The sequence below is a fragment of the Hemitrygon akajei genome, chromosome 23 (assembly GCF_048418815.1).
Source record: "Hemitrygon akajei chromosome 23, sHemAka1.3, whole genome shotgun sequence".
Lineage (NCBI taxonomy): Eukaryota > Metazoa > Chordata > Chondrichthyes > Myliobatiformes > Dasyatidae > Hemitrygon > Hemitrygon akajei.
The window spans coordinates 37,463,082-37,484,555 of NC_133146.1; the positions used below are offsets into that span (position 1 = coordinate 37,463,082).

A 21,474-nucleotide genomic window follows, 5' to 3' on the forward strand; every position below is an offset into this window, starting at 1 on the left:
TGCTTATATGTTGCAACAGCATCACAGGCACACAGCAAGTTAGTTTTCCATTGCACCTGTGTGTACATGTACCTGCGCACTTGACAATAAACCCCATTTTGACTTTCAACTTTGACCCTAAAAGAGCCAAGATTTAATATTCTTCAGTGAAGCTGTCTTTGTAAAAGAGAACTTCAAGTGAGTGGGGAGACTGTGTCAAGCAATGCATTTCTCTCCCAGCCCCCATTCAGCAAACAGTCAATCTAGAAAAAAAACATCCTAAACCTAAAAAACTACTGCGTTCAGTGGCAAAGGTTCTCAAGGACCATGGTCCTGATCTAGAATACAAGAAAACAGGAGCAGGATTTGCCCACAGGTCTCTAATATCTGAACTGCCATTCAATATAATTACTGCCGATTTATGTCAGGTTCAACTCTCCTTTTGCACCAGTTCCCAAAGGTTCTCAATTCCTGAATCTTTCAGAAAGGTATCTACTTTCACCTTAAAATTTTCTAATGATCCAGCCTTCACAATATTCTGGGGTAGAGAATTTCAGAAATTCACCACCCCTGCAAAAACAAATTTCTCTGCATCTCAGTTCCAAATTTCCAGCAATTTATCTTGTAACCATGTCCCTTCATTTGAGACTCATTTACTGGAGAAATCATCTTGATATTCAGCCTGCCAAACCCCGTCAGCCTCCATAAGGTTCATTCCCCCTTCATTCTTCTGAAGTACAAAGAATTCCAACCCAAACTGTTTCACCTCCCTTAATTCCTTCCATCCCAGGAATTACCCTAGTAAATCTCCCTTGGACTGTGTCCAGTACTAGCATATCATTTTTTAGGTACAGGGACTAAACAGTGTTCAATGCTCCTCACCAACCTTTATGTTTTTAAACTCCAAAGCCTTTGCAATTAAGAGATCTGTCTCTAACTTTTAGATAGTCATGCAATCGAACACCTAAATCCTCTGAACTACTCATTTACAGTCTTTTTTCAATTACATAATAATTCACCTTTTGATTCCTCTTGTCGAAGTTCATGACTTCACATATTAAATTCCATTTGCCAAGCTTTTGTCTAATCACTCAGTTTATCTATATCCCACTGCGTGGTCATAATACTCTCATCACAATGTGTCCTTCTGCCTGTTTTTTTATTATCTAAGTTAGGATCACTGTCTTGAACTTTAACTGTTCATTCTTTAGATAAAATTGCTTAGCTAATAATCATCTTTATTTATAGATAGATAGATAGATAGATAGATAGATAGATAGATAGATAGATAGATACTTTATTCATCCCCATGGGGAAATTCAACTTTTTTTCCAATGTCCCATACACTTGTTGTAGCAAAAACTCATTACATACAATACTTAACTCAGTAATAATATGATATGCATCTAAATCACTAACTCGAAAAGCATTAATAATAGCTTTAAAAAAAGTTCTTAAGTCCTGGCAGTTGAATTGTAAAGCCTAATGGCATTGGGGAGTATTGACCTCTTCATCCTGTCTGAGGAGCATTGCATCGACAGTAACCTGTCGCTGAAACTGCTTCTCTGTCTCTGGATGGTGCTATGTAGAGGATGTTCAGGGTTTTCCATAATTGACCGTAGCCTACTCAGCGCCCTTCGCTCAGCTACCGATGTTAAACTCTCCAGTACTTTGCCCACGACAGAGCCCGCCTTCCTTATCAGCTTATTAAGACGTGAGGCGTCCTTCTTCTTAATGCTTCCTCCCCAACACGCCACCACAAAGAAGAGGGCGCTCTCAACAACTGACCTATAGAACATCTTCAGCATCTCACTGCAGACATTGAATGACGCCAACCTTCTAAGGAAGTACAGTCGACTCTGTGCCTTCCTGCACAAGGCATCTGTGTTGGCAGTCCAGTCTAGCTTCTCGTCCAACTGTACTCCCAGATACTTGTAGGTCTTAACCTGCTCCACACATTCTCCATTAATGATCACTGGCTCCATATGAGGCCTAGATCTCCTAAAGTCCACCACCATCTCCTTGGTCTTGGTGACATTGAGACGCAGGTAGTTTGAGTTGCACCATATCACAAAGTCCTGTATCAGTTTCCTATACTCCTCCTCCTGTCCATTCCTGACACACCCCACTATGGCCGTGTCATCAGCGAACTTCTGCACATGGCAGGACTCCGAGTTATATTGGAAGTCAGATGGCAGGACTCCGAGTTATATTGGAAGTCAGATGTGTACAGGGTGAACAGGACCGGAGAGAGTACGGTTCCCTGTGGCGCTCCTGTGCTGCTGACCACTGTGTCAGACCTACAGTCTCCCAACCGCACATACTGAGGTCTATCTGTCAAGTAGTCCACTATCCAATCCACCATGTGAGAGTCTACTCCCATCTCCGTTAGTTTGTGCTTTAAGATCTTGGGCTGGATGGTGTTAAAGGCACTAGAGAAGTCAAGGAATGTAATCCTCACAGCACAACTGACCCCATCTAGGTGAGAGAGTGATTTGTGCAGCAAATACGTGATAGCATCCTCCACTCCCACCTTCTCCTTATACGCAAACTGAAGCGGATCCCGGGCGTGCCTGGTTTGTGGCCTCAGATTCTGTATTATCAGCCGCTCCATGGTCTTCATCACGTGCGACATCAAGGCAACAGGTCTGAAGTCATTCAACTCCTTTGGTTGTGGTTTCTTCGGTACCGGGACAATACAAGATGTTTTCCACTGTCTGGGTACTCTTCTCTGATCTAGACTCATGTTGAAGATGCGCTGTAGTGGTTCTCCCAGTTCAGTCGCACAGGCCCTCAGTAATCGTGGGGAAACTCCATCCGGTCCAGCCGCCTTGCTGGTACAGATCTTCCTCAGTTGACCTTCCACCTGTGCAGCCGTAAACCTGGGCGTGGGCCAGATCTCCTGTGAGTGGCTATTTTCCTGTGAGGGAAGTAAGCCTGGTGTGGAGTTCTGCAGTGAGGGTGAGATTGTGCTGTCGAACCTATTGAAGAAGTTGTTCAGCTGGTTCGCTTTCTCCACATCTCCACTTATGTTTGCCCCCCGCTTTGCACCACATCCGGTGATGATCTTCATCCCATCCCACACCTCCTTCATGCTTTTTTTCTGCAGCTTTTGTTCTAGCTTCCTCCTATACTGCTCCTTTGCCCCCCTTATCTGTACTCTGAGTTCCTTCTGAACTCTTTTAAGCTCCAACCGATCACCATCTTTAAAGGCCCTCTTCTTCTGGTTTAGGAGGCCTTTGATGTGACTAGTGATCCACGGCTTATTATTGGGATAGCAGCGAACAGTTCTAACAGGGACAACGGCATCCACACAAAAGTTAATATAGTCCGTTGTGCATTCAGTGACCTCCTCAACGCCCCCACAGAGCCCCCCTTGCAGTACATCCCAGTTAGTAGTACCGAAGTAGAAGAACTAGAATTAATTTAACAGCTTGAAAACAAGTTATCTAAACTAAACTGGAGTCTTCTACTAATTTGAAGTAATTCTAATACATTGAAGAGTGACCAGACCATTTAATCTATAGCTGCAATGCTTCTTAATTTGGTCACATTAACAATTTCATTTACGCAAAGGTATCAGTACAAGGGAAATGCTAGGACCAAAGAGTATGATCTGTCCTCTCTCCCTATTGTTTAATGTCTGTAGGTAAATTCCTTATGTGCATTATCATCCACACTGGGACTCACATCTCCATCCTTTCTACTCACCCCTCTCAAGCTCTTTTGAATCTCTGGGGTGTTAATGTTAAAATTTCTGCCCGCATCTTCATTTTTATATCTTTGCTTTTAAGTTTTTTCCAGATGTATGTTACAGCAGACACAACCTTGGATATTTTCTTATTTCTAATTCCTCTCACTTCTCTTATTAGGCACTTGCTCTCTTATACTGTATATTAATTCCATACCTTTCACCCTCAGCATCCTTTGGGCCTTTGAAAGGCTGTTTGTGTTGCCTCAGAATCAGAACTAGGTTTATTATATCATCACTAATGTTTACCCAGAAATGTATTGTTTTGCAAACATAAAATATAAGTTTCACAAAGAAATATAAATATTGCTCTTACTTATTTATAGATGTATATAACTAAGCAGAGCAAAAAGAGAGCAGGATTAATGAGGTAGTGTTCATGTTTTCATGGACAGTTCAGCAATCTGATGGCAGAGAAAGGAAGAAGCTATCCTAAAATATTGAGTATGTGTCTTCTGGCCGCAGTACCTCCTCCCTGATGGTAGTAATAGCTTGTTATTGTGGAAAGAAATACTCAAATTCCGATTTGTTCACATATTCTTAATCACCTCACTACTAATTTTTTATTTCTATTTTTGCACTATTTATTTAACTTAACTATTTAAATATATGTGTACTTACTGTAATTCACCATTTTTCCACTATTATTATCCATTACATTGTGCTGCTGACAAAAAGTCAACAAATTTCACAACATCTGCCAATGATATCAAAACTGATTCTGATTGCTATTGTCATTACATCAAGTGAAAATCAGTCTTCCTATACACTTCCACTGTTAAAATCCAAGTCATACTGCACTGAAACAGGTCCTTTGGCCCACTAATCCTGACAAACCATCAGCACCTATTTACTCCAATCTTACACTAGTTACATTTTATTCTTCTAGTTTCAAACACTTGCGTGCACATGAGAGGAAATTTACAGTGTCCAATTAGTCCACTAGTCGCCATGTCTTTGGAAAGCTGGAGGAAACCTATCCAGTCACAAGGAGAAGTGCAAACTCCACACAGACAGCAGCTGCAGTCCAGGTTGAACATGGGTCGCTGTCAGCGGACATAGTGTGAAATTACAATCACTTGTTGATTGTTTTCCTCAGATGTGTAATTTTTTAAAATGTGCTTTCTAGTCTGCAATCTTGTACTTTTAGATTGCTGTTAGAGGATAATCATTCAGTCAGGGATAAGAATGATCTTACCTTAACACTAATCCAAGGTGCAAGATTCAATTCAGGAGCAAGAAAATGAGAATTTCAGAGACTGTGCACTGCTAGCTGCTTCATTGTGCCATAAGAAAATGAACTCCAATCCCCAGAATGGGCAGATGATGACTTCAAGGATTGAAGGGCTCTGCACAATTTTGTATAGTGCTTTAAATCTCAGACTCAAAGAGGATTAGACAGAAATGGTGAATGGCTGCCCAAAGACTAATTGCATCTCCATTGAAGGCAACATAATATATGGCAAGGAAAAGTGGTAAATACATTGCAAGGTAGAAAATAAGCAGATGGTGGAGATACAGTAGGTTGAGTAAATTGCAAAGAGGGGATAGCTTTGTGTAATTACCCTGATTAAGTTACAGACCTTTATTTCTGCACTTCCACTCACACAGCAAGGCCCTGGTTGCTGAACTCTATTTCACACATTATTGTCATAGTTCCTGTGCTTCCTTTTCCTCTGCACCCTTTCACATTTGAAGCCCCAGTTCGTTTACCCCCTGTTACGTACTGAATATCCAGTTCTGTGCTCCATTTTACACACTAGGGCCCTGGTTCCCATGCTCTCTTTAAAATTATTGGGGCTTTATTGTGTCTAAATACCCTTTAAACTACCTAGATTTACTGGAGTATTGATCATTCTATTGTGTAATATATCCAAAATGGTGAATAAAAGTGCATTGGAGTGCTCAAGGAACAGCTTGGATTCAAGAACAGTTATTACCTCACAATCATCAGGCTCCTGAATTGGCGTGGATAACTTCACTCACCCCAACTCTGAACTGATTTCACAATCTACAGACTCACTTTCAAAGACTCTAAAACTCCTGTTTTCTGTTATGTTTGTTTTATTTGCACAATTTGTCTTTTGTACATTGGATGTTAGCTTTGTTTACGTACAGCTTTTCATAAATTTTATTGTATTTCTTTATTTTTCTGTAAATACTTATATGAAAATGAATTTTAAAGCAGTATATGGTGATGTAATCATACTTTGATAATAAATTTACTTTGACTTTGACTTTGAATTACATCCAATAGCCCGGAAATTCTGCTATTCTAGCATCACCTAAATTCCTACATGCCAGATGAACAGGGTACAGAGTGGTAAAATTGAGGGTATGCAGCCTTCATTGGAGGGCAACATAACCTCAAATAAAATAACTAGAATAGTAGCAGTGCGAATACTATGAATTATTCAGCAGTATTAGTGTGAAATTAAAAATTACTCGTTGATTGTTTTCCTCAAATGTGTAATTTTTAAAAAATGTGTTTTCTAGTCTTGCACTTTAGATTGTTGGTAGGGGAAGGTCATTCTGATAGGATTAAGAATGATCTTTTCTTAACACAAATCCAAGGTGCAAGATTCAATACAAGGAGCAAGAAAACGAGTATTTCAGAGATTGTCCACCCTCCACTTTTGTGGTCTTGAGCTACATTATATATCTGAAAAGCCTTGGGATTGATGTGGTTATCTGAGAAACACTTCGGCCTGTAAGATTCCACATTCAAGGTTGCTTCAGTACGCAAATGTCAATGAGAACAAAATGATTGTTAGTCCTGATCCGGTACAGTATAAAAAACACAATAAGCATAAAGAATACAATAAAAATAAATATAAATATACAAATAATCCTGTAAAACGCAATGTACAAGTAACTGTTATATACATAGACTGATTGTATATAGGTAAAGTGGTGCTGGGTGATGTATATGTATTGGTAGTGAGGGGTGGTGGGTGGAAGTGTAGGTCAGCCTAACAGCTTGGAGGAAGCAACTGTCAATGAGTCTAGCTGCCCTGGCATGGATGCTTTGTAGCCTCTTCCCTGATGGGAGTGGAACAAACAGTCCCTGACTTGTTTGGAAGCATCCTTCATGATATTGCTGTCCTCTTTCCAGCACCTTTCTGCATGTATATCCTCGAAGGTGGGTAGCCTGGTTCTGGTGATGCACTGGGCAGCTAAGCTTTGTGTGTGAGTATCAGTTTGAGGGGGTCAAACAATAGAGTGGTAGGTGCACATGAAATGAGAACCCATGCCTCACATGTTGGTCGCAATAGTCACAGGGAGAATAACACAGGCTGAGAGGCAGAATGTAATGTGGAAAACCTAAAAGCAGAGTTCTTTGCAGGCTGGAGACTTGAGGGACGGCAGATGTTAGAATTTGGAGCAAAAATCAAACTGAAACATCTACATTTCCACCGCCCCCCTCACCCCCCCCACCCCCCGTGGGCTACATACAACCGCTGAGTTCCTCAAGCGGATTGTTTTTGGTTCCCTTCAGACTGTTGAGCCTTATATGTACATATGCCTTTCTACTGTCCTTACTTGATTTCCCACCGACCACTTTCCCAGACAGCATTCAACCCAATTGATAGGCTTGGCTGCTAATTAGATGGAGCGGGCTGAGGTAGAGAAGTGGGGTCTGTTCCCAAGGGGAGATCAGGCTCTGACCCAGGATGGTCCAAACCTAGTAGTAGGAAATCACAATGTCCAACCTCACATTTCAGGTGTATCCCATCCCATGACTGAGGTTAGGTCCTTTACACCTGCATGAATGGTATTTCCTGGTGAAAGAATCTGGGATGCATAGGAAAAGCATCCTAGCTTATCCAGGCCATCCCTGAAGCAAAGCAGATCCAAAAACACCCAACCCTCACTGTAGCAGCTGAGCATCCCGAGAACTGAGGATCCAACTTACCCTGGCACATCTGCAGAGTAGGCTAAATAAAACACTTGAAAAACAAGAAGTATAGACCCTGGAAATCCATAATTAAACTAAGAAATGTTGGGTACTTAGCAAGTCAAGCAACATTTGTAGAGAGGTTTAACATGAACTCATTTCTACTCTTTACACAGATGCGGACCGACATGCAAGTTATTTCAGATTTCTAGCCACACTGGGGTTATGTATCTCAGCTGATGTTTTAATTACCTCTCTCCCCCCCTCCCATTCTCACTTCTCTCACTCTCTTTATGTCTCTTGCACATTATTTTCCATTAACACATTGTCACCACCCTCTCACAACTGACCCCAATAACCTAGCTGTAACACACACAAAATGCTGGAGGAACTCAGCAGGCCAGGCAGCATCTATGGAAAAGGGTAAACAGTTGACGTTTCAGGCTGAGACCCTTCAATAGGGCTGGGGAAAAAAAGATGAGAAGCCTATAATCTAGCTTCCTGCTCTCCACCTAGTTTCTTTGTTCCCTCCAATCCCTCCCCCTTCTCTGCAACTTCCTCCAACTTTGCTCAGTTGTGATTAAAGGCCATCAGTCTGAAAAGATAATCTTGTTTGTTTCTCCATAGATGCTGCCAGACTTGCTGCATGTTTATTTTAAATAAGAGACTTCTGGTCTCATGAGGAGTGAGTCTGCTGTCTTCAACAAACCTGTTAGTGAGTTGGAGTTTGCTTTCCAATACCCTGCCAACTTCCCTGTAATTATCTTCTGTTTTCAACCATTCAAAAACCCACATTGCTCTGTACAATCAAATTCCCATCAATGTCCCTGGTATCTTCACTACAATGAATTCAGCAGAAGTGATTCTCATTGAACCACAGAATGATACAACACAAAAACAAGTACCTGCTCCACTTTGCTCATGTGGACCACCAAACAGTTTTACCCCAATCTTACCCTAACCGCATTTTATCTCTCCACATTCACAGAAAATGCCCCCAGATTGTACTGCTCATGTACACACTTGGGGTAATATACAATGTCAAATTAATCACATGGTCAAAGGGAGATCGGGCACACTCCACACAGAAAGCACCGAAGGCTGGGATTGAATATGGACTGCTGAAGCTGTGAGGCAGGAACTCCACTCAGTGATTCTCACTGTACTTGTAGTGTTATATGTATGGGGCAAAATTACTAGTAACATTCACCAACAGCTTGTGAAAAGGTTCCAAAGGCAGTAAATATGATTTGTGAACTGCTGGATTCCTAAGTCTATTTCTTGAATTAGTGCAGAATGTTGGAGACAATTCTTCTGGTCTGAAGTATTTCCCTGGGCTTGGTCCAATTACTCCCAGAATGCCTCTTGACTGAGAACAGGAACAGATCTCTCTGATGCAGTAAACTGGCCCAGATGAACAACCTATTGGCCACTAAAATTTCTCACGGTAGAAAAGATTTTTTTTTTACCCAAGTCATGAAAAGAATTATAGAACTGCATGAATTATTTTAGAAAACTGAGATTGTTTATTTTCTGAGTCTGGGCAACCTTCGGCTGTTATTCCAGCCACTTTAATATGGTATGCATCAGCACAATTCATTGGTACTTCTTCCTCTAAAGAGATCAATATCAGCATTTAATAGAGGTTTGTACTGGAGTGAAGAATTAGTAAATTAGGACAGTGAAAACTTTTTGTTTGCCATTCATCTGGATCCTTTCATCGAAGTATTTCAATGGAAACCAATAACAGAGTTCAGAATAGAGTTTTATAGTTACAGAGAAAGTGGATTATCAAGTCAAGAGTCCATCGTATGACGCAAGCAGGATAGAAGCTGTTCTTGAGCCTGCAGTATGTGCTTTCAGTCTGTTGTATCTTCTGCCCAGCGGGAGGAGGGAAAAGAGAGAATGTGTGGCATGGATACAGTCTTTGATCATGTTGGCTGCTTTACCAAGACAACAAGAAGTGCAGGCAGACAGAGTCCATGAAGGGGAGGCTGGTTTATGGCTCAACTCTATTTAGTGATGGCAAGGCACTTCATAATTCTGCAAGGGCCATGGAGCACCTTGAAAGTGATTTTTTTTATATGCATCTGTATTTAAAAAGCAAAACCCAATAAGTTACACATAACAAGAACACACAATGGGATAATGACCAGATTATTTATTCATATAATATTGACTTTTTTGCAATTCTGAGATCCTTGTGAAAGCAATTTAATGTTTCATCTGTAAATGCTTGTTAAAATACTGTGCAGGGTTTCCCAGCAAGGTGATTGATTTCATGAAGATGATCCCAGGATTTGATCTCTATATATCCACATTTTGTCATATTGATCAATTTTTGATGTGAAGTTAACTAATTCCATCAAAGTTTCTTAATCAGTTCTGCTATTGTCTAATCTATTCCAAGTAATCTCTCATTAGTCAGGTCAACATGCTGATGTCTAATCTGAGAAATGGATAAAAAGATATGGATACAGCCCAGTCCATCACAGGTAAAGCCCTCCCCAACACTGAGCATATCTACAAGAAGCATTATTGCAGGAAAGCAGCATCCATCATCAAGGACCCTAACCCCACCATCCAGGCCATGCTTTCTGCTTGCTGCTGACAACTGGGAAGGAGGTACTGGAGCCTTAGATCCCACTCTGCCAGGTTCAGGAGCAGTTATTGCTCTTCAACCATCAGGCTCCTGAACCAGCATGGATAACTTCACTCACCTCAACACTGAACTGATTCCACAACCCAAAGACTCACTTTCATGGACTCCACTACTCATGTTCTCAATGTTATTTATTTTTTTGTTTGTTTGTTTGTTTTTCTTGTTTTATTTGCACAATTTGTCATCATTTGCACAGTAGAGTTTAGTCTGTCTTTGTGCATAGTTTTTCATTGATTCCATTGTATTTCTTTGTATCTACTGTGAATGCCCACAAAAAATGAATCGCGGTAATATAGAGTGACATGTACTTACTTTGATAATAAATTTACTTTAAACTTTGCTATAATTAGGGATGAGTGCATAACTGATAAGACCCAAACTGGAAACATTCTCATCAGCTGATTATTTTTGAATAAATCATTTTGTTGAATGAGTTCTGATCTCTTAATATTAGCAAATTGTCCTTCTTTAGACAATATTGCATAACTTCTCAGTGTTAAACTCATCAAAATTTTCTAACTCTTCACTAAGATTTTGTTTTAGGCTACACAATACTTCGTTCCACTGCTCTCCGTATCGTGAATGACATTTGTCTTTTTAAACATGTACTGACTAGTAAAACAGAGGAGCTAAAGATAGCACCAAAGGGCGACTTCTCCCAGTCTAGCTTCAAAACAGGTTAAATTCTTCTTCTCTTCAACGTCTCTTCCTTCCTTTTCGTGGTTGGGGTCCTGTCGGAGTCTGTGATCTACAGCTGCAATCAAACTGCAGTTCTTCATGGTGGTGGGTTCCTACTCTCGGTGCTTGAGAGCAGCTGTTTTTGATATTCCCAGGACGGGCCTGGATGATCTACTCCTTCAGCCTGTAGACCTGATACTTCTCTGGTGTCACCAACTGAAGCATCGCAAGAGATCAGAACATCAAGACAATGGATGCAGCTGTCAGAGGTCTCTGCACTCAAGCGATTTCTCTCTCTCTCTTGCTCCCTCTCAATTGTGAGAGAGAGTTTGCTGTCGATTCTTGAGTTGGGGAACTTGAAACAAAAGTAAGACTGCAGACTGTAACATTGAAACAGTGGACTGTTGGTCTCCCCTCTCTCACAGTAGCAGGAATAATACCACTCTGTCCCTTGAGAGAGGGGGAGAGGAAGGTGGAGCAGGAGGGAGGGAGGGAGAGAGGGGAGAGAGAGAGACTTTGCTGATGCTTGTATGTGGAAGGGGGAGGGGGGACTTTGGGGTTCTAACATTTTCCAGTCATTCATTCTTGGGGGGAGGGTTCTTCAGTTTCGTGTGGAGAGTAAGAAATTCAGTTTGTACATTATATGCATTCTCTGATATTAAGTGGAACCTTTGAACTATTGACTAACTTCATGTTTCGTCTTTTAAAATATACTAAAGGATATTTGGACAAGCAATAACCCAATTATAGACATTTCATTACTAACATAATTGCAAAGCTCTTTATCCATCAAGTTAGTTCTTTCTTTAGTTTTAGAAGGCAGAAAAATTTGTGGTCCAATTAAAAAGGTTTTTTCCCCCCTTTCAATAACCTTCCAGCACTCACTACCAAGGTTATTCCACTGGCGTCTCTAGAACTTTGCATATTCTCAAAGGGAGAGCTAAGAAGGACTAAAGAGAAAATACATCTTTTACAAAACCTGAGACTACCCAAAAACAATCAACAGTAATCAATAAAAAAAACACGAAATGCTGGCAGAACTCAGCAGGCCAGACAGCATCTATGGAAGGAGGTAGTGACGACGTTTCAGGCCGAAACCCTTCATCAGGAGTGAAGTAACATGGGATGGTCGAGGGGGGATAAGAAGTGGGGGGAGGGATAAAGTAGAGAGCTGGGAAGTGATAGGCTGGAGGGAAGTGGGCTAGGGGGAAGGTGGAGAATTATGGGAAATAAAAGAGAACGAAAGGTAGGGCTAGGGGGAGGGATTATAGTGAAGGGGGAAAAAGAGAGAGAAAGAGAACCAGACTAAAATAATAGATAGGGATGGGGGTAAGGGTGGGGGGCAGGGATATCAACGGTCAGTGAGTTGGATGTTCATGCTGGCAGGAAGGAGGCTACCTAGGCGGGAGATAAGGTATTGCTCCATCGACCTGCGTGTGGCCTCATCTTGACGGTAGAGGAGGCCATGGACAGACATGTCGGAGTGGGAGTGGTCTGTGGAATTGAAGTGTATGGCCACAGGGAGATCCCGCCACTGCTGGAGGACCGAGCGCTGGTGTTCGGCGAAACGGTCTTCCAGTCTGCGGCGGGTCTCCCCAATGTATAAATGGCCACATTGGGAGCACCGGATACAGTATATCACCCCAGTTGACTCGCAGGTGAAGTGGTGCCTCACCTGAAAGGACTGTCTGGGGCCTGGGATGGTGGTGAGGGAAGAAGTGTGGGGGCAGGTGTGTAGCACTTCTTCCGTTTGCAGGGATGAGTGCCCGGAGGGAGGTCGGTGGGGAGGGATGGGGGGGATGAATGGACAAGGGAGTCGCGTAGGGAGCGATCCCTGCAGAAAGCCGAGAGTGGGGGGGAGGGGAAGATGTGGTTGGTGGTGGGATTACGTAGGAGGTGGCATAAGTTACGGAGGATTATGCGTTGGATCTGTAGGCTGGTAGGGTGATAGGTGAGGACCAGGGGGACTCTATCCCTGGTGGGCTGGCAGGGGGATGGGGTGAGGGCAGAGGTGTGTGAAATACGGGAGACGCGATGGAGGGCAGAGTTGATAGTGGACGAAGGGAAGCCCCTTTCTTTAAAAAAGGAAGACATCTCCTTTGTCCTGGAATGAAAGGCCTCATCCTGAGAGCAGATGCAGCGGAGGCAGAGGAATTGAGAGAAAGGGATAGCATTTTTGCAGGAGACAGGGTGGGAGGAGGAATAGTCTAGGTAGCTGTGAGAGTCTGTAGGTTTGTAGTAGACGTCGGTGGATAGGGTGTCTCCAGAGATAGAAACAGAAAGATCTAGAAAGGGGAGGGAGGTGTCGGAAATAGACCAGGTGAATTTGAGGGCGGGGTGAAAGTTGGAGGCGAAGTTAATGAAGTCGACGAGCTCAGCATGCGTGCAGGAAGCAGCACCGATGCAGTCGTCGATATAACGTAAGAAAAGAGGACGACAGATACCGGTGTAGGCTTGGAACATAGATTGCTCCACATGGCCGACAAAAAGGCAGGCACAGCTAGGACCCATGCGGGTGCCCGTGGCTACACCTTTAGTTTGGAGGAAGTGGGAGGAGCCAAAGGAGAAATTGTTAAGGGTGAGGACTAATTCCGCGAGGCGGAGAAGAGTGGTGGTAGAAGGTGACTGGCTGGGTCTGGAATCCAGGAAGAAACGGAGAGCTTGGAGACCTTCCTGGTGGGGGATAGAGGTATATAGGGACTGGACGTCCATGGTGAAAATGAGGCGGTGGAGGCCAGGGAACTTGAAATCTTTGAAGAGATGTAAAGCATAGGAAGTATCACGGACATAGGTGGGAAGGGATTGAACAAGGGGAGATAAAACAGAGTCGAGATAGGCAGAAATGAGTTCAGTGGGGCAGGAGCAAGCAGAGACAACGGGTCTGCCTGGACAGGCAGGTTTGTGAATCTTAGGTAGGAGGTAGAAAGGGGAAGTGCGGGGTGTGGGAACTATAAGTTTGGTCGCCGTGGATGGGAGAACAGTAATCAAGCTCCATACCAGAGGTTCAGATGTTCATGCTTGGCTGAGGAGGCAATAGGCTCAACGTGGCATAGAGGCGGATCAGCCATGGTCTGCCAGAACGGCACAGCAGGCTGCAAGGACCAAGTGGGCTACACTTTCATTTCTTACCTGCTTATTGAAGGTGGTAAATAAAAGGAAGTTGTTATGCTTGGCAGTGACCAAAACTGTTTTTATTGATTGCCAACATTAGTTAAGACAGTGTAAACCGTTGTCAGAGGTACACACTTGGTGGCACAGGGCAGCACAGTGTGGCACAATAACACAGCTGGTAGAGCCACTGTCCTCACCTAAGGCACCATATACATGGAGCTTCCACGTTCTGTTTGTGGCTGTGTGCATTTCCTCCAGGTGTTCTGGTTTCCTCTCTCATCCTAGAACTTGGCAGGTTAATTGGCCACTGAAAAAATAGCCCCAAGTGTAGTAGACCATAAGACACAGGAATAGAATCAGGCCATTCAGCCCATTTAGTCTGCTCCATCATGGCTGATTTATTATCCCTCTCAACCCCATTCTCCTGCCTCCCCCCCCCCCCCATGACCCTTGGGTGAGTGTTAGAACTTGGGAAAAATGTATGGACATGTGGGGAGCATATAACAAATGGGTTTAGAGTAAATGGGTGTCTGGTGTGTGACATAGACACTGTAGGCAGGGGGCTTCTTTCCATGCTGATGGCAATTAAGAAAGGGTTAGCTTTAAGTTTACGAACTAACATTTTCATCAGATTTTATTCCTACGATGAAATATAACACCAAACAAGGGTGAAGTTATGAGCAGGTTGCTTAGGAACAATAGAATTTTGGATATTTTAGAACTGAGTCACAGCCAACCCTCCAACTTACCAGAGAGTTCAATGTAATCCAATTGGTTATCACTTCGATCCGCAAGTGTCATCTATTTTTCCCCTTATGTATCTGTCCTTCCAGAAGGGAAATTCAGATACCTATGTGATATTCGCATATTGCCTGAGCTGTTATGCTCATCAATCTAGTCCCTCACAATTTTCCTCTACTCCTGCCATTGCTGATGCAGCTGCAGTTTATGAGCAACTTTAAAACATTAACAGCACACACAAAATGCTGGTGGAACACAGCAGGCCAGGCAGCATCTATAGGGAGAATATAGAGAGCTTCTCCCTATAGATGCTGCCTGGCCTGCTGTGTTCCACCAGCATTTTGTGTGTGGTGTTGTTTGAATTTCCAGCATCTGCAGATTTCCTCCTGTTTGCTCTTTAAAACATTAACATGTATTGTTGCGTTGGAAAGATTGTCTCTGCTGGAGAGCTACGTGCGGTCTTCTTTTCCCCATCGCTTCTGATAAATTGCACCTAGGTCTGTGCGACCGGAGTGGTGAATTTGCCTCCCTCCCACCCCCGTTCCCAGGGAGCTGGAGACCTGCGGGATTTCAGGCGCCACTGACTTTTGCCAGCTTCACTGGAGCGGCGTGGTGGCGGCGGCGGCGGCGGCTGCCTCGTACCCCGAGCCCGGGAGGCTGCGGCTCTTCGCTGCTCACCAGAAAGCATGAACGAAGAGCGCAGGACTTCCGCGGGCTGTGCTGAAGGCAGGGGGAGAGAGAGGGAGCGACTTCCAGCCATAGCGACAGCCTCTGCAAACACACAGTCGGTCTCCGCGGCGCCTGCGGTATGTGACTCTAGGCAGCAACTGTCCCTGCCCGCGATTAGAGCGATCAGTAGTCTCTGTAAAATGCTGGCATGATTTGTCGCAGGAGTAAAGAGAACTGCTAAACATGAATGACAGCAACCTTCCAAAGGGGGAAGAAAACTGGACCCCACATACATTTTTTCTTAAAATGGCACAATTAAATATAACTTGTTATTAAAAACAACACAGGGTCTTAAGTTAAGGATTTAGCACCTTAAATATAAACTGAAGTTATCATTCGCTCCTGTAGTCGAACGTCAATAACTTAGCACTTTCAAAACGAAAGAATAAAACCTTTCAAACTGTCACCTTCAAATTGTTAGCTGTGAGAGACGGTTTAGAAACAGTTCGTGTAGCTCTAAGTTTTTTCGTTATTCCGTTTTTAATGCTTTGCACACAGACAGTTCATTTGATTATAGTTTGATGTTTCAATTATGATTTGTCTCCTTTTAACCGACTCCGAATATACCTGTAACATATTTGGAATTAATAAACCAGTATCTAGCAAATTAAGATAATAAACTACAATTATGTACAGAAAATGTTATTTCTTGCTATAATGACATGACACTGCATCAGGCAATGAAGGGCCATAACTCTGCATTTCCATTACAAGACTCCGTAAAGTGGACCAAATGACCTGCAGAAGCAACTTTGAATATTTTTACTGATCTCCGATAGGTAGAGTAACTTTTAGTTTGTTCATTAGCATCACGTTACAGGTGTTACTGCATGCTGTAAATTTTTTTGTCATTACCTGCTGCACCTTAACAAAAGTTGTGTTTTACACCAATTTTAAAATGTTAAAAGGTTAATCAGGCGACAGCCAAAGGAAATGTTGTTAGCACAAGGAGCCAAAAGCTTAAAGAAAATATTTGCAGGAAAATAAATGTTTATTTATGAGTATGTTTGTTCTTGGACTCTTTGTTGCCATTAGGCTACCCTTGCTTGCCTTGTTAACATGCTAGTGGACTGTCCTATTCAATTGCTGCAGGCCATGTGCTGAAGGTATGTTCTCACTGATGTTGGTTTTGGGGGTTCCATAATCCCAACAATGATGAAGGAACACCAATAAATTTCCAGTTGAGGGTGGTATGTGACTTGGAAGGTCCCTATGGACCTTCTAGTCTGCTTTGTGTAAGGAATGGAAGACTGGGGTTCAGAGTTGCTGCTCGAGAGGCTGCTGCAGTGCACCTCGTTGATGTTACAAACTGTAGTTTGGTGCACTGGCCATGGACTGAATGTTTAAGATGGCTGGTGTTCCAATCAAGATAAATCTTGGAGAGGGGCTTGTGTCCAGAAGAACAACGTTAGGACAGAAAAAAATGGGTGCAGAATAGGAAAAATCCAAGCTCCCTTAGAGATTTGTAGTACTGAGGATGATACAAATCAAACTATAGGATAGAGGAATTAGAACAAGGGATTGATAATTGTCAACTTTAGGTCTTCTGGGTCTGAAGTACTCTGCATCAGTCTTCACTGTTGATTTCAAATAGTACTCTTCTCCAATAATATTTATCAATTTCATATTGAAGCAGGCAAAGACTCCAGACAATTCTCTATGCATGGAAATGAATTCCTGGTATCCAATGTACTGAAAGTTTTTGCCCTACTCTGAATTGATCAAATGTCCACGGGTGGGACAAATTGATTGCCTCTTAATCATGCTATATTTATAGAAGTGATTTTCAAATCTATAATCCACACTCTCTCCTGTGCATGTATTTTACAGCCACTGACATTGCTGTCTACAATAGAAATAACATCTAAGTACTGGTGGCAGTACTTTCCCTTTTCTGCAGTTTACACTTCACCACTTGCTTCTGACCATCAAACGCATCTAGCCTGACTTTGATAACTTTGCATATCTCAGTGCACTTTTCTAAAGATACTGTGCCTTATGCAGCAGCCATCGTCTTTGACAAGAAGGCCTGATTCCAAAAATGAATTGATTTTCTGAGGAGCAAGACACTGAATCTGCAGAACTGCAAAGATCTGCTTAGAGTCTTAACTACTTTTTTGAAGTATCCAAAGAGCCTCTCTGTTCCTAGTTAAGTAAAGAACCAGCAGTACTTAATTGCTCCACTTCCGGGTGGTTTGTAATGTATCTGATGCATTCTCCAGAGTTGTACTTTGAAGGCTTTATAGAGTGGATACCTTTGCATCTTTAGTTTAATCTTGCTGAAATTCATCTTCAACAATCCAGCTCAATGTGCCATTAAACATTCCTTCCTTTGCCTCTGTTCTTCTGGCAGGATGCTTCCCTGAAAATCTACCAGCTTCTGCATTGTTCTAATTCCACTGTGTACCATCTCAGTTGAATTGTACAGCATGGTGTCTCGTGATGTATGTTCCTGCATTATTGTAATTGGGAGAGACCTCCTGTCACATTTGGTATTTAGATTCAGATGCTATTCTTTTTATTTCATCGTTCTGCAATTTTTTCCCCATGTCTCAGTACCTCCATTATTTATTCTCCAAAATACCGGAAATAATAGGTAATTTAAACTACTCATGAAAGTAGGCAGCCGATGTCCTTAGAGTTTCTTACTCTGGAGAAAGAAACCTCCATCTGGAACCATTGACCCAAATCACATTGTAACTTATGAACCAGAATCAGAATCAGGTTTAATATCAGCAGTATATGTTGTGAAATTTGATAACTTAGTCGCAGTAGTACAATGCAATACATGATAAAATATAGAAAAAAAACTGAATTACAGTAAGTATATATGTATATTCAATTGTTAAATTTAAAGATAGTATTGCAAAAACAGAAATAATAAAACGTGAGGCAGTGTTCATGGGTTCAATATCCCCTTAGAAATTGGATGGCAGAAGGGAGGAATCTGTTCCTGAATGACTGAGAATGAGCCTCAGGCTTCTGTATCTCCTTCCTGTCGGTAGCAATGAGAAGAAGGCATGTACTGGGTGATGGGGGTCCTTAATAATGGACGCCGCCTTTCCAAGGCACTGCTCCTTGAAGATGTCTTGGGTGCTACAAAGGCTAGTACCCACGATGGAGCTGACTAATTTTACCACTTCCTGTAGCTTCTTCGATCCTGTGCAGTAGCCCCCACCCCCATTCCAGACAGTGATGCGGACTGTCAGAATGCTCTCCATGGTACAACTGTAGAAGTTTTCATGTGTTTTAGGTGACAAACTCCAAATGAAATATAGCCGCAGCGTTGCCTTCTTTATAGCTGCATCGATATGTTGGGACCAGCTTAGATTCTCAGAGATATTGATACTCAGGAACTTGAAATTGCTCACTCTCTCCACTTCTGATCCCTCTATGAGGATTGGTATGTGTTTGCTCGTCTTATCCTTTATAAAGTCCATAATCAGCTTGAAGGGGAAGATTGGTTGTGCAGGAAAACAGATTAAATGATACTTATCTCACAGGTTCAGATAATCAAGTATTGTTCCTGAATTAATTGAAGTAAAATGTTGCCAATGGAGTCCTCATTCAGCAATGGCATAGCACTAAGATATTAGGTACAGAAAATACAATCCTTCTACTTTCAATGACTAGATCCTTTGGATTTAATAAAAGGAAAATAATCATTCTCCTTAGAATTCTACTGATGTAATGATTCTTGCTAAGGAATTCTCTGTGGAAAATATTGGACTGAGATCACCAATGAATCACAATGAGGGAAAAAAACAACAGGCTATGATACCAATATTAAAGAATGAATTTCCACTAGGAGTGACTGATAGTCATGCATTAATAAACTACATCACAACCCGGGAATAATTCTCAGATACTCGGTGGTGTAAGCAACATGTGCTTCTTCAGATTGGAGATCAGAGCTGCTTCAAAAAACAAAAAGTGTTCCCTTGATTCCATGAATCATCACTTTAGAACTGCCTCAGAGCACAAAACACTACCCTTGAAGATATTCACTAGTTGTTCACCAAGAAAGAAAATGCAGATATTTCACTAAGGAGATTAAACAGAAGGACAGTATCATGATCGCAGTGTTCCTATTGTCTTTCTACTGCAGTTAACATTTTTAAATTTTTTTAAAATTCTGTGCTTAATGTATTTTTCTTTAATATTCATCACCTTGAGGCTGTATGTTTTTTGAATATATAGTTATATTTTTTCATTTAAAGTAAATTAATGTGGTTAGAATTTAAAATTATAGAAATATAAATGTACTTAGTCAAATAGCCAAAATAACTAAACATCACAGCTGAAACACAGCCCAAAAATTAAACATCTTTCTGGTGAGACAGGACCGCAGTCATGAATAATTTCAAGACGTGCACTATTTTGTTGGGTAATAAACATTTATGACCTCAGTTAGAAGTGATCAGTGTCAGTGAAAGGGGAGGTGGCTTGTGGCTTCAGATGGTAAAGAAGCATGTAAACTGTGATTTTCTAGTGCAGTGTTACTGGCAGCTGACGGAAGGAGGGGATGCTGTTAGCTCCATACCTCACAGACTGCCAGTTTTCAATGCAACTCCCTGAAAGGCAGTTAAGGAGGGTAAATACACCTGTCATGGCTACGATGATCCCAGTAAAGTTGTTAAGTATATTCTGTTCGTTCCAATTACTAACTAAAATGCACCACCTTCTGACCTAGCCATTGCACTTGGGATTTGCGACTCTTGCGCAATGCGTCTGCCATTACAGGGCTCCTCTTGACCCACTCAGCTGTCCCACCCGTCCCCACGACCTTTAATCTCTTCCCCAATCACAGCCCTAACCTCTTCAGAATTAAGTATCCCAAAATGACATCTTAATGTGTCTATCCACAGTCAGAGAACTTCAGAATGGCCACAGGTTGGCCACTAAATTGTTAGGCAATTATCAGGGACAGAGCGCCCGCCTGTGCCTGCTGGAAGGAACATTTCAAAGAATCCCACAACCATGTCACTATCCTTTATATGAAGTCAGTAACTCCATTCTGTGACAAACTGTGCTGTACGGACTGCTTCCACTCTCAATTAGCATGAAATCAAAAGGCCATAAACTATCTGAAACATCAGGGCCTTGGGAGCAGGGCTGTCCCTGATGAAGTTAGAGTGAAGGAAAACATTCTTAAGCAAATTCATAATTTCATCTCCAACATCTAGAAGAAAGGGGAGATGCTGTAGACATGAGAGACGCTGTGATTCTGGCCAACTTTGAGAAATGACATGATTGTGTTGACTGGGTGGGGTCTCTCTGCTCTCTGTCATGGGGAGCATTTTCACCATCTTTCAACTGCCTTTTCCCAGTGGCTAAACAACTGCTCAGATCATGGTGTATCCCTTCCTGAGCCACAATGGGTATGGGCTTCACTGTACAAGAACTCCAAGAGAAATGGAGAGAGCAGCATCATGGCAAAACGTTACCAGGTGATGCACCATCAATAACTCTCTCTGAGACGTGAAGTCGAGATATCGGCTTTTATTGACTGGAAGAAAGAACAAGCAGTAGTTGACCACCATACTACATCCTGGAGAATGAGGGCCGGGCTCAGGCCTCAATCGCCTTTATACAGGGGTCTGTGGGAGGAGCCACAGGAGCAGTCAGCAGGGTCTGTGGGAGGAGCCACAGGAGCAGTCAGCAGGGGTCTGTGGGAGGAGCCACAGGAGCAGTCAGCAGGGGTCTGTGGGAGGAGCCACAGGAGCAGTCAGCAGGGTCTGTGGGAGGAGCCACAGGAGCAGTCAGCAGGGGTCTGTGGGAGGAGCCACAGGAGCAGTCAGCAGGGGGTCTGTGGGAGGAGCCACAGGAGCTGTCAGCGGGGGTCTGTGGGAGGAGCCACAGGAGCAGTGGGTCTGTGGGAGGAGCCACAGGAGCTGTCAGCAGGGGTTTGTGGGAGGAGCCACA

At 42.6% G+C, this 21,474-nt stretch overlaps 1 protein-coding gene across 1 annotated transcript in view; it reads left to right on the forward strand.

Moving 5' to 3' along the window:
• The first annotated feature begins 15,420 nt into the window (after positions 1-15,420).
• The window catches only part of hectd2 (HECT domain containing 2), a 117,971-nt gene continuing 111,917 nt past the window's right edge, over positions 15,421-21,474 (forward strand). The window contains exon 1 of the mRNA XM_073027430.1: positions 15,421-15,626. Coding sequence (XP_072883531.1) covers positions 15,507-15,626 — 120 coding nt within the window. The 5' untranslated portion in view covers positions 15,421-15,506. The remainder of the gene's footprint in view (positions 15,627-21,474) is intronic.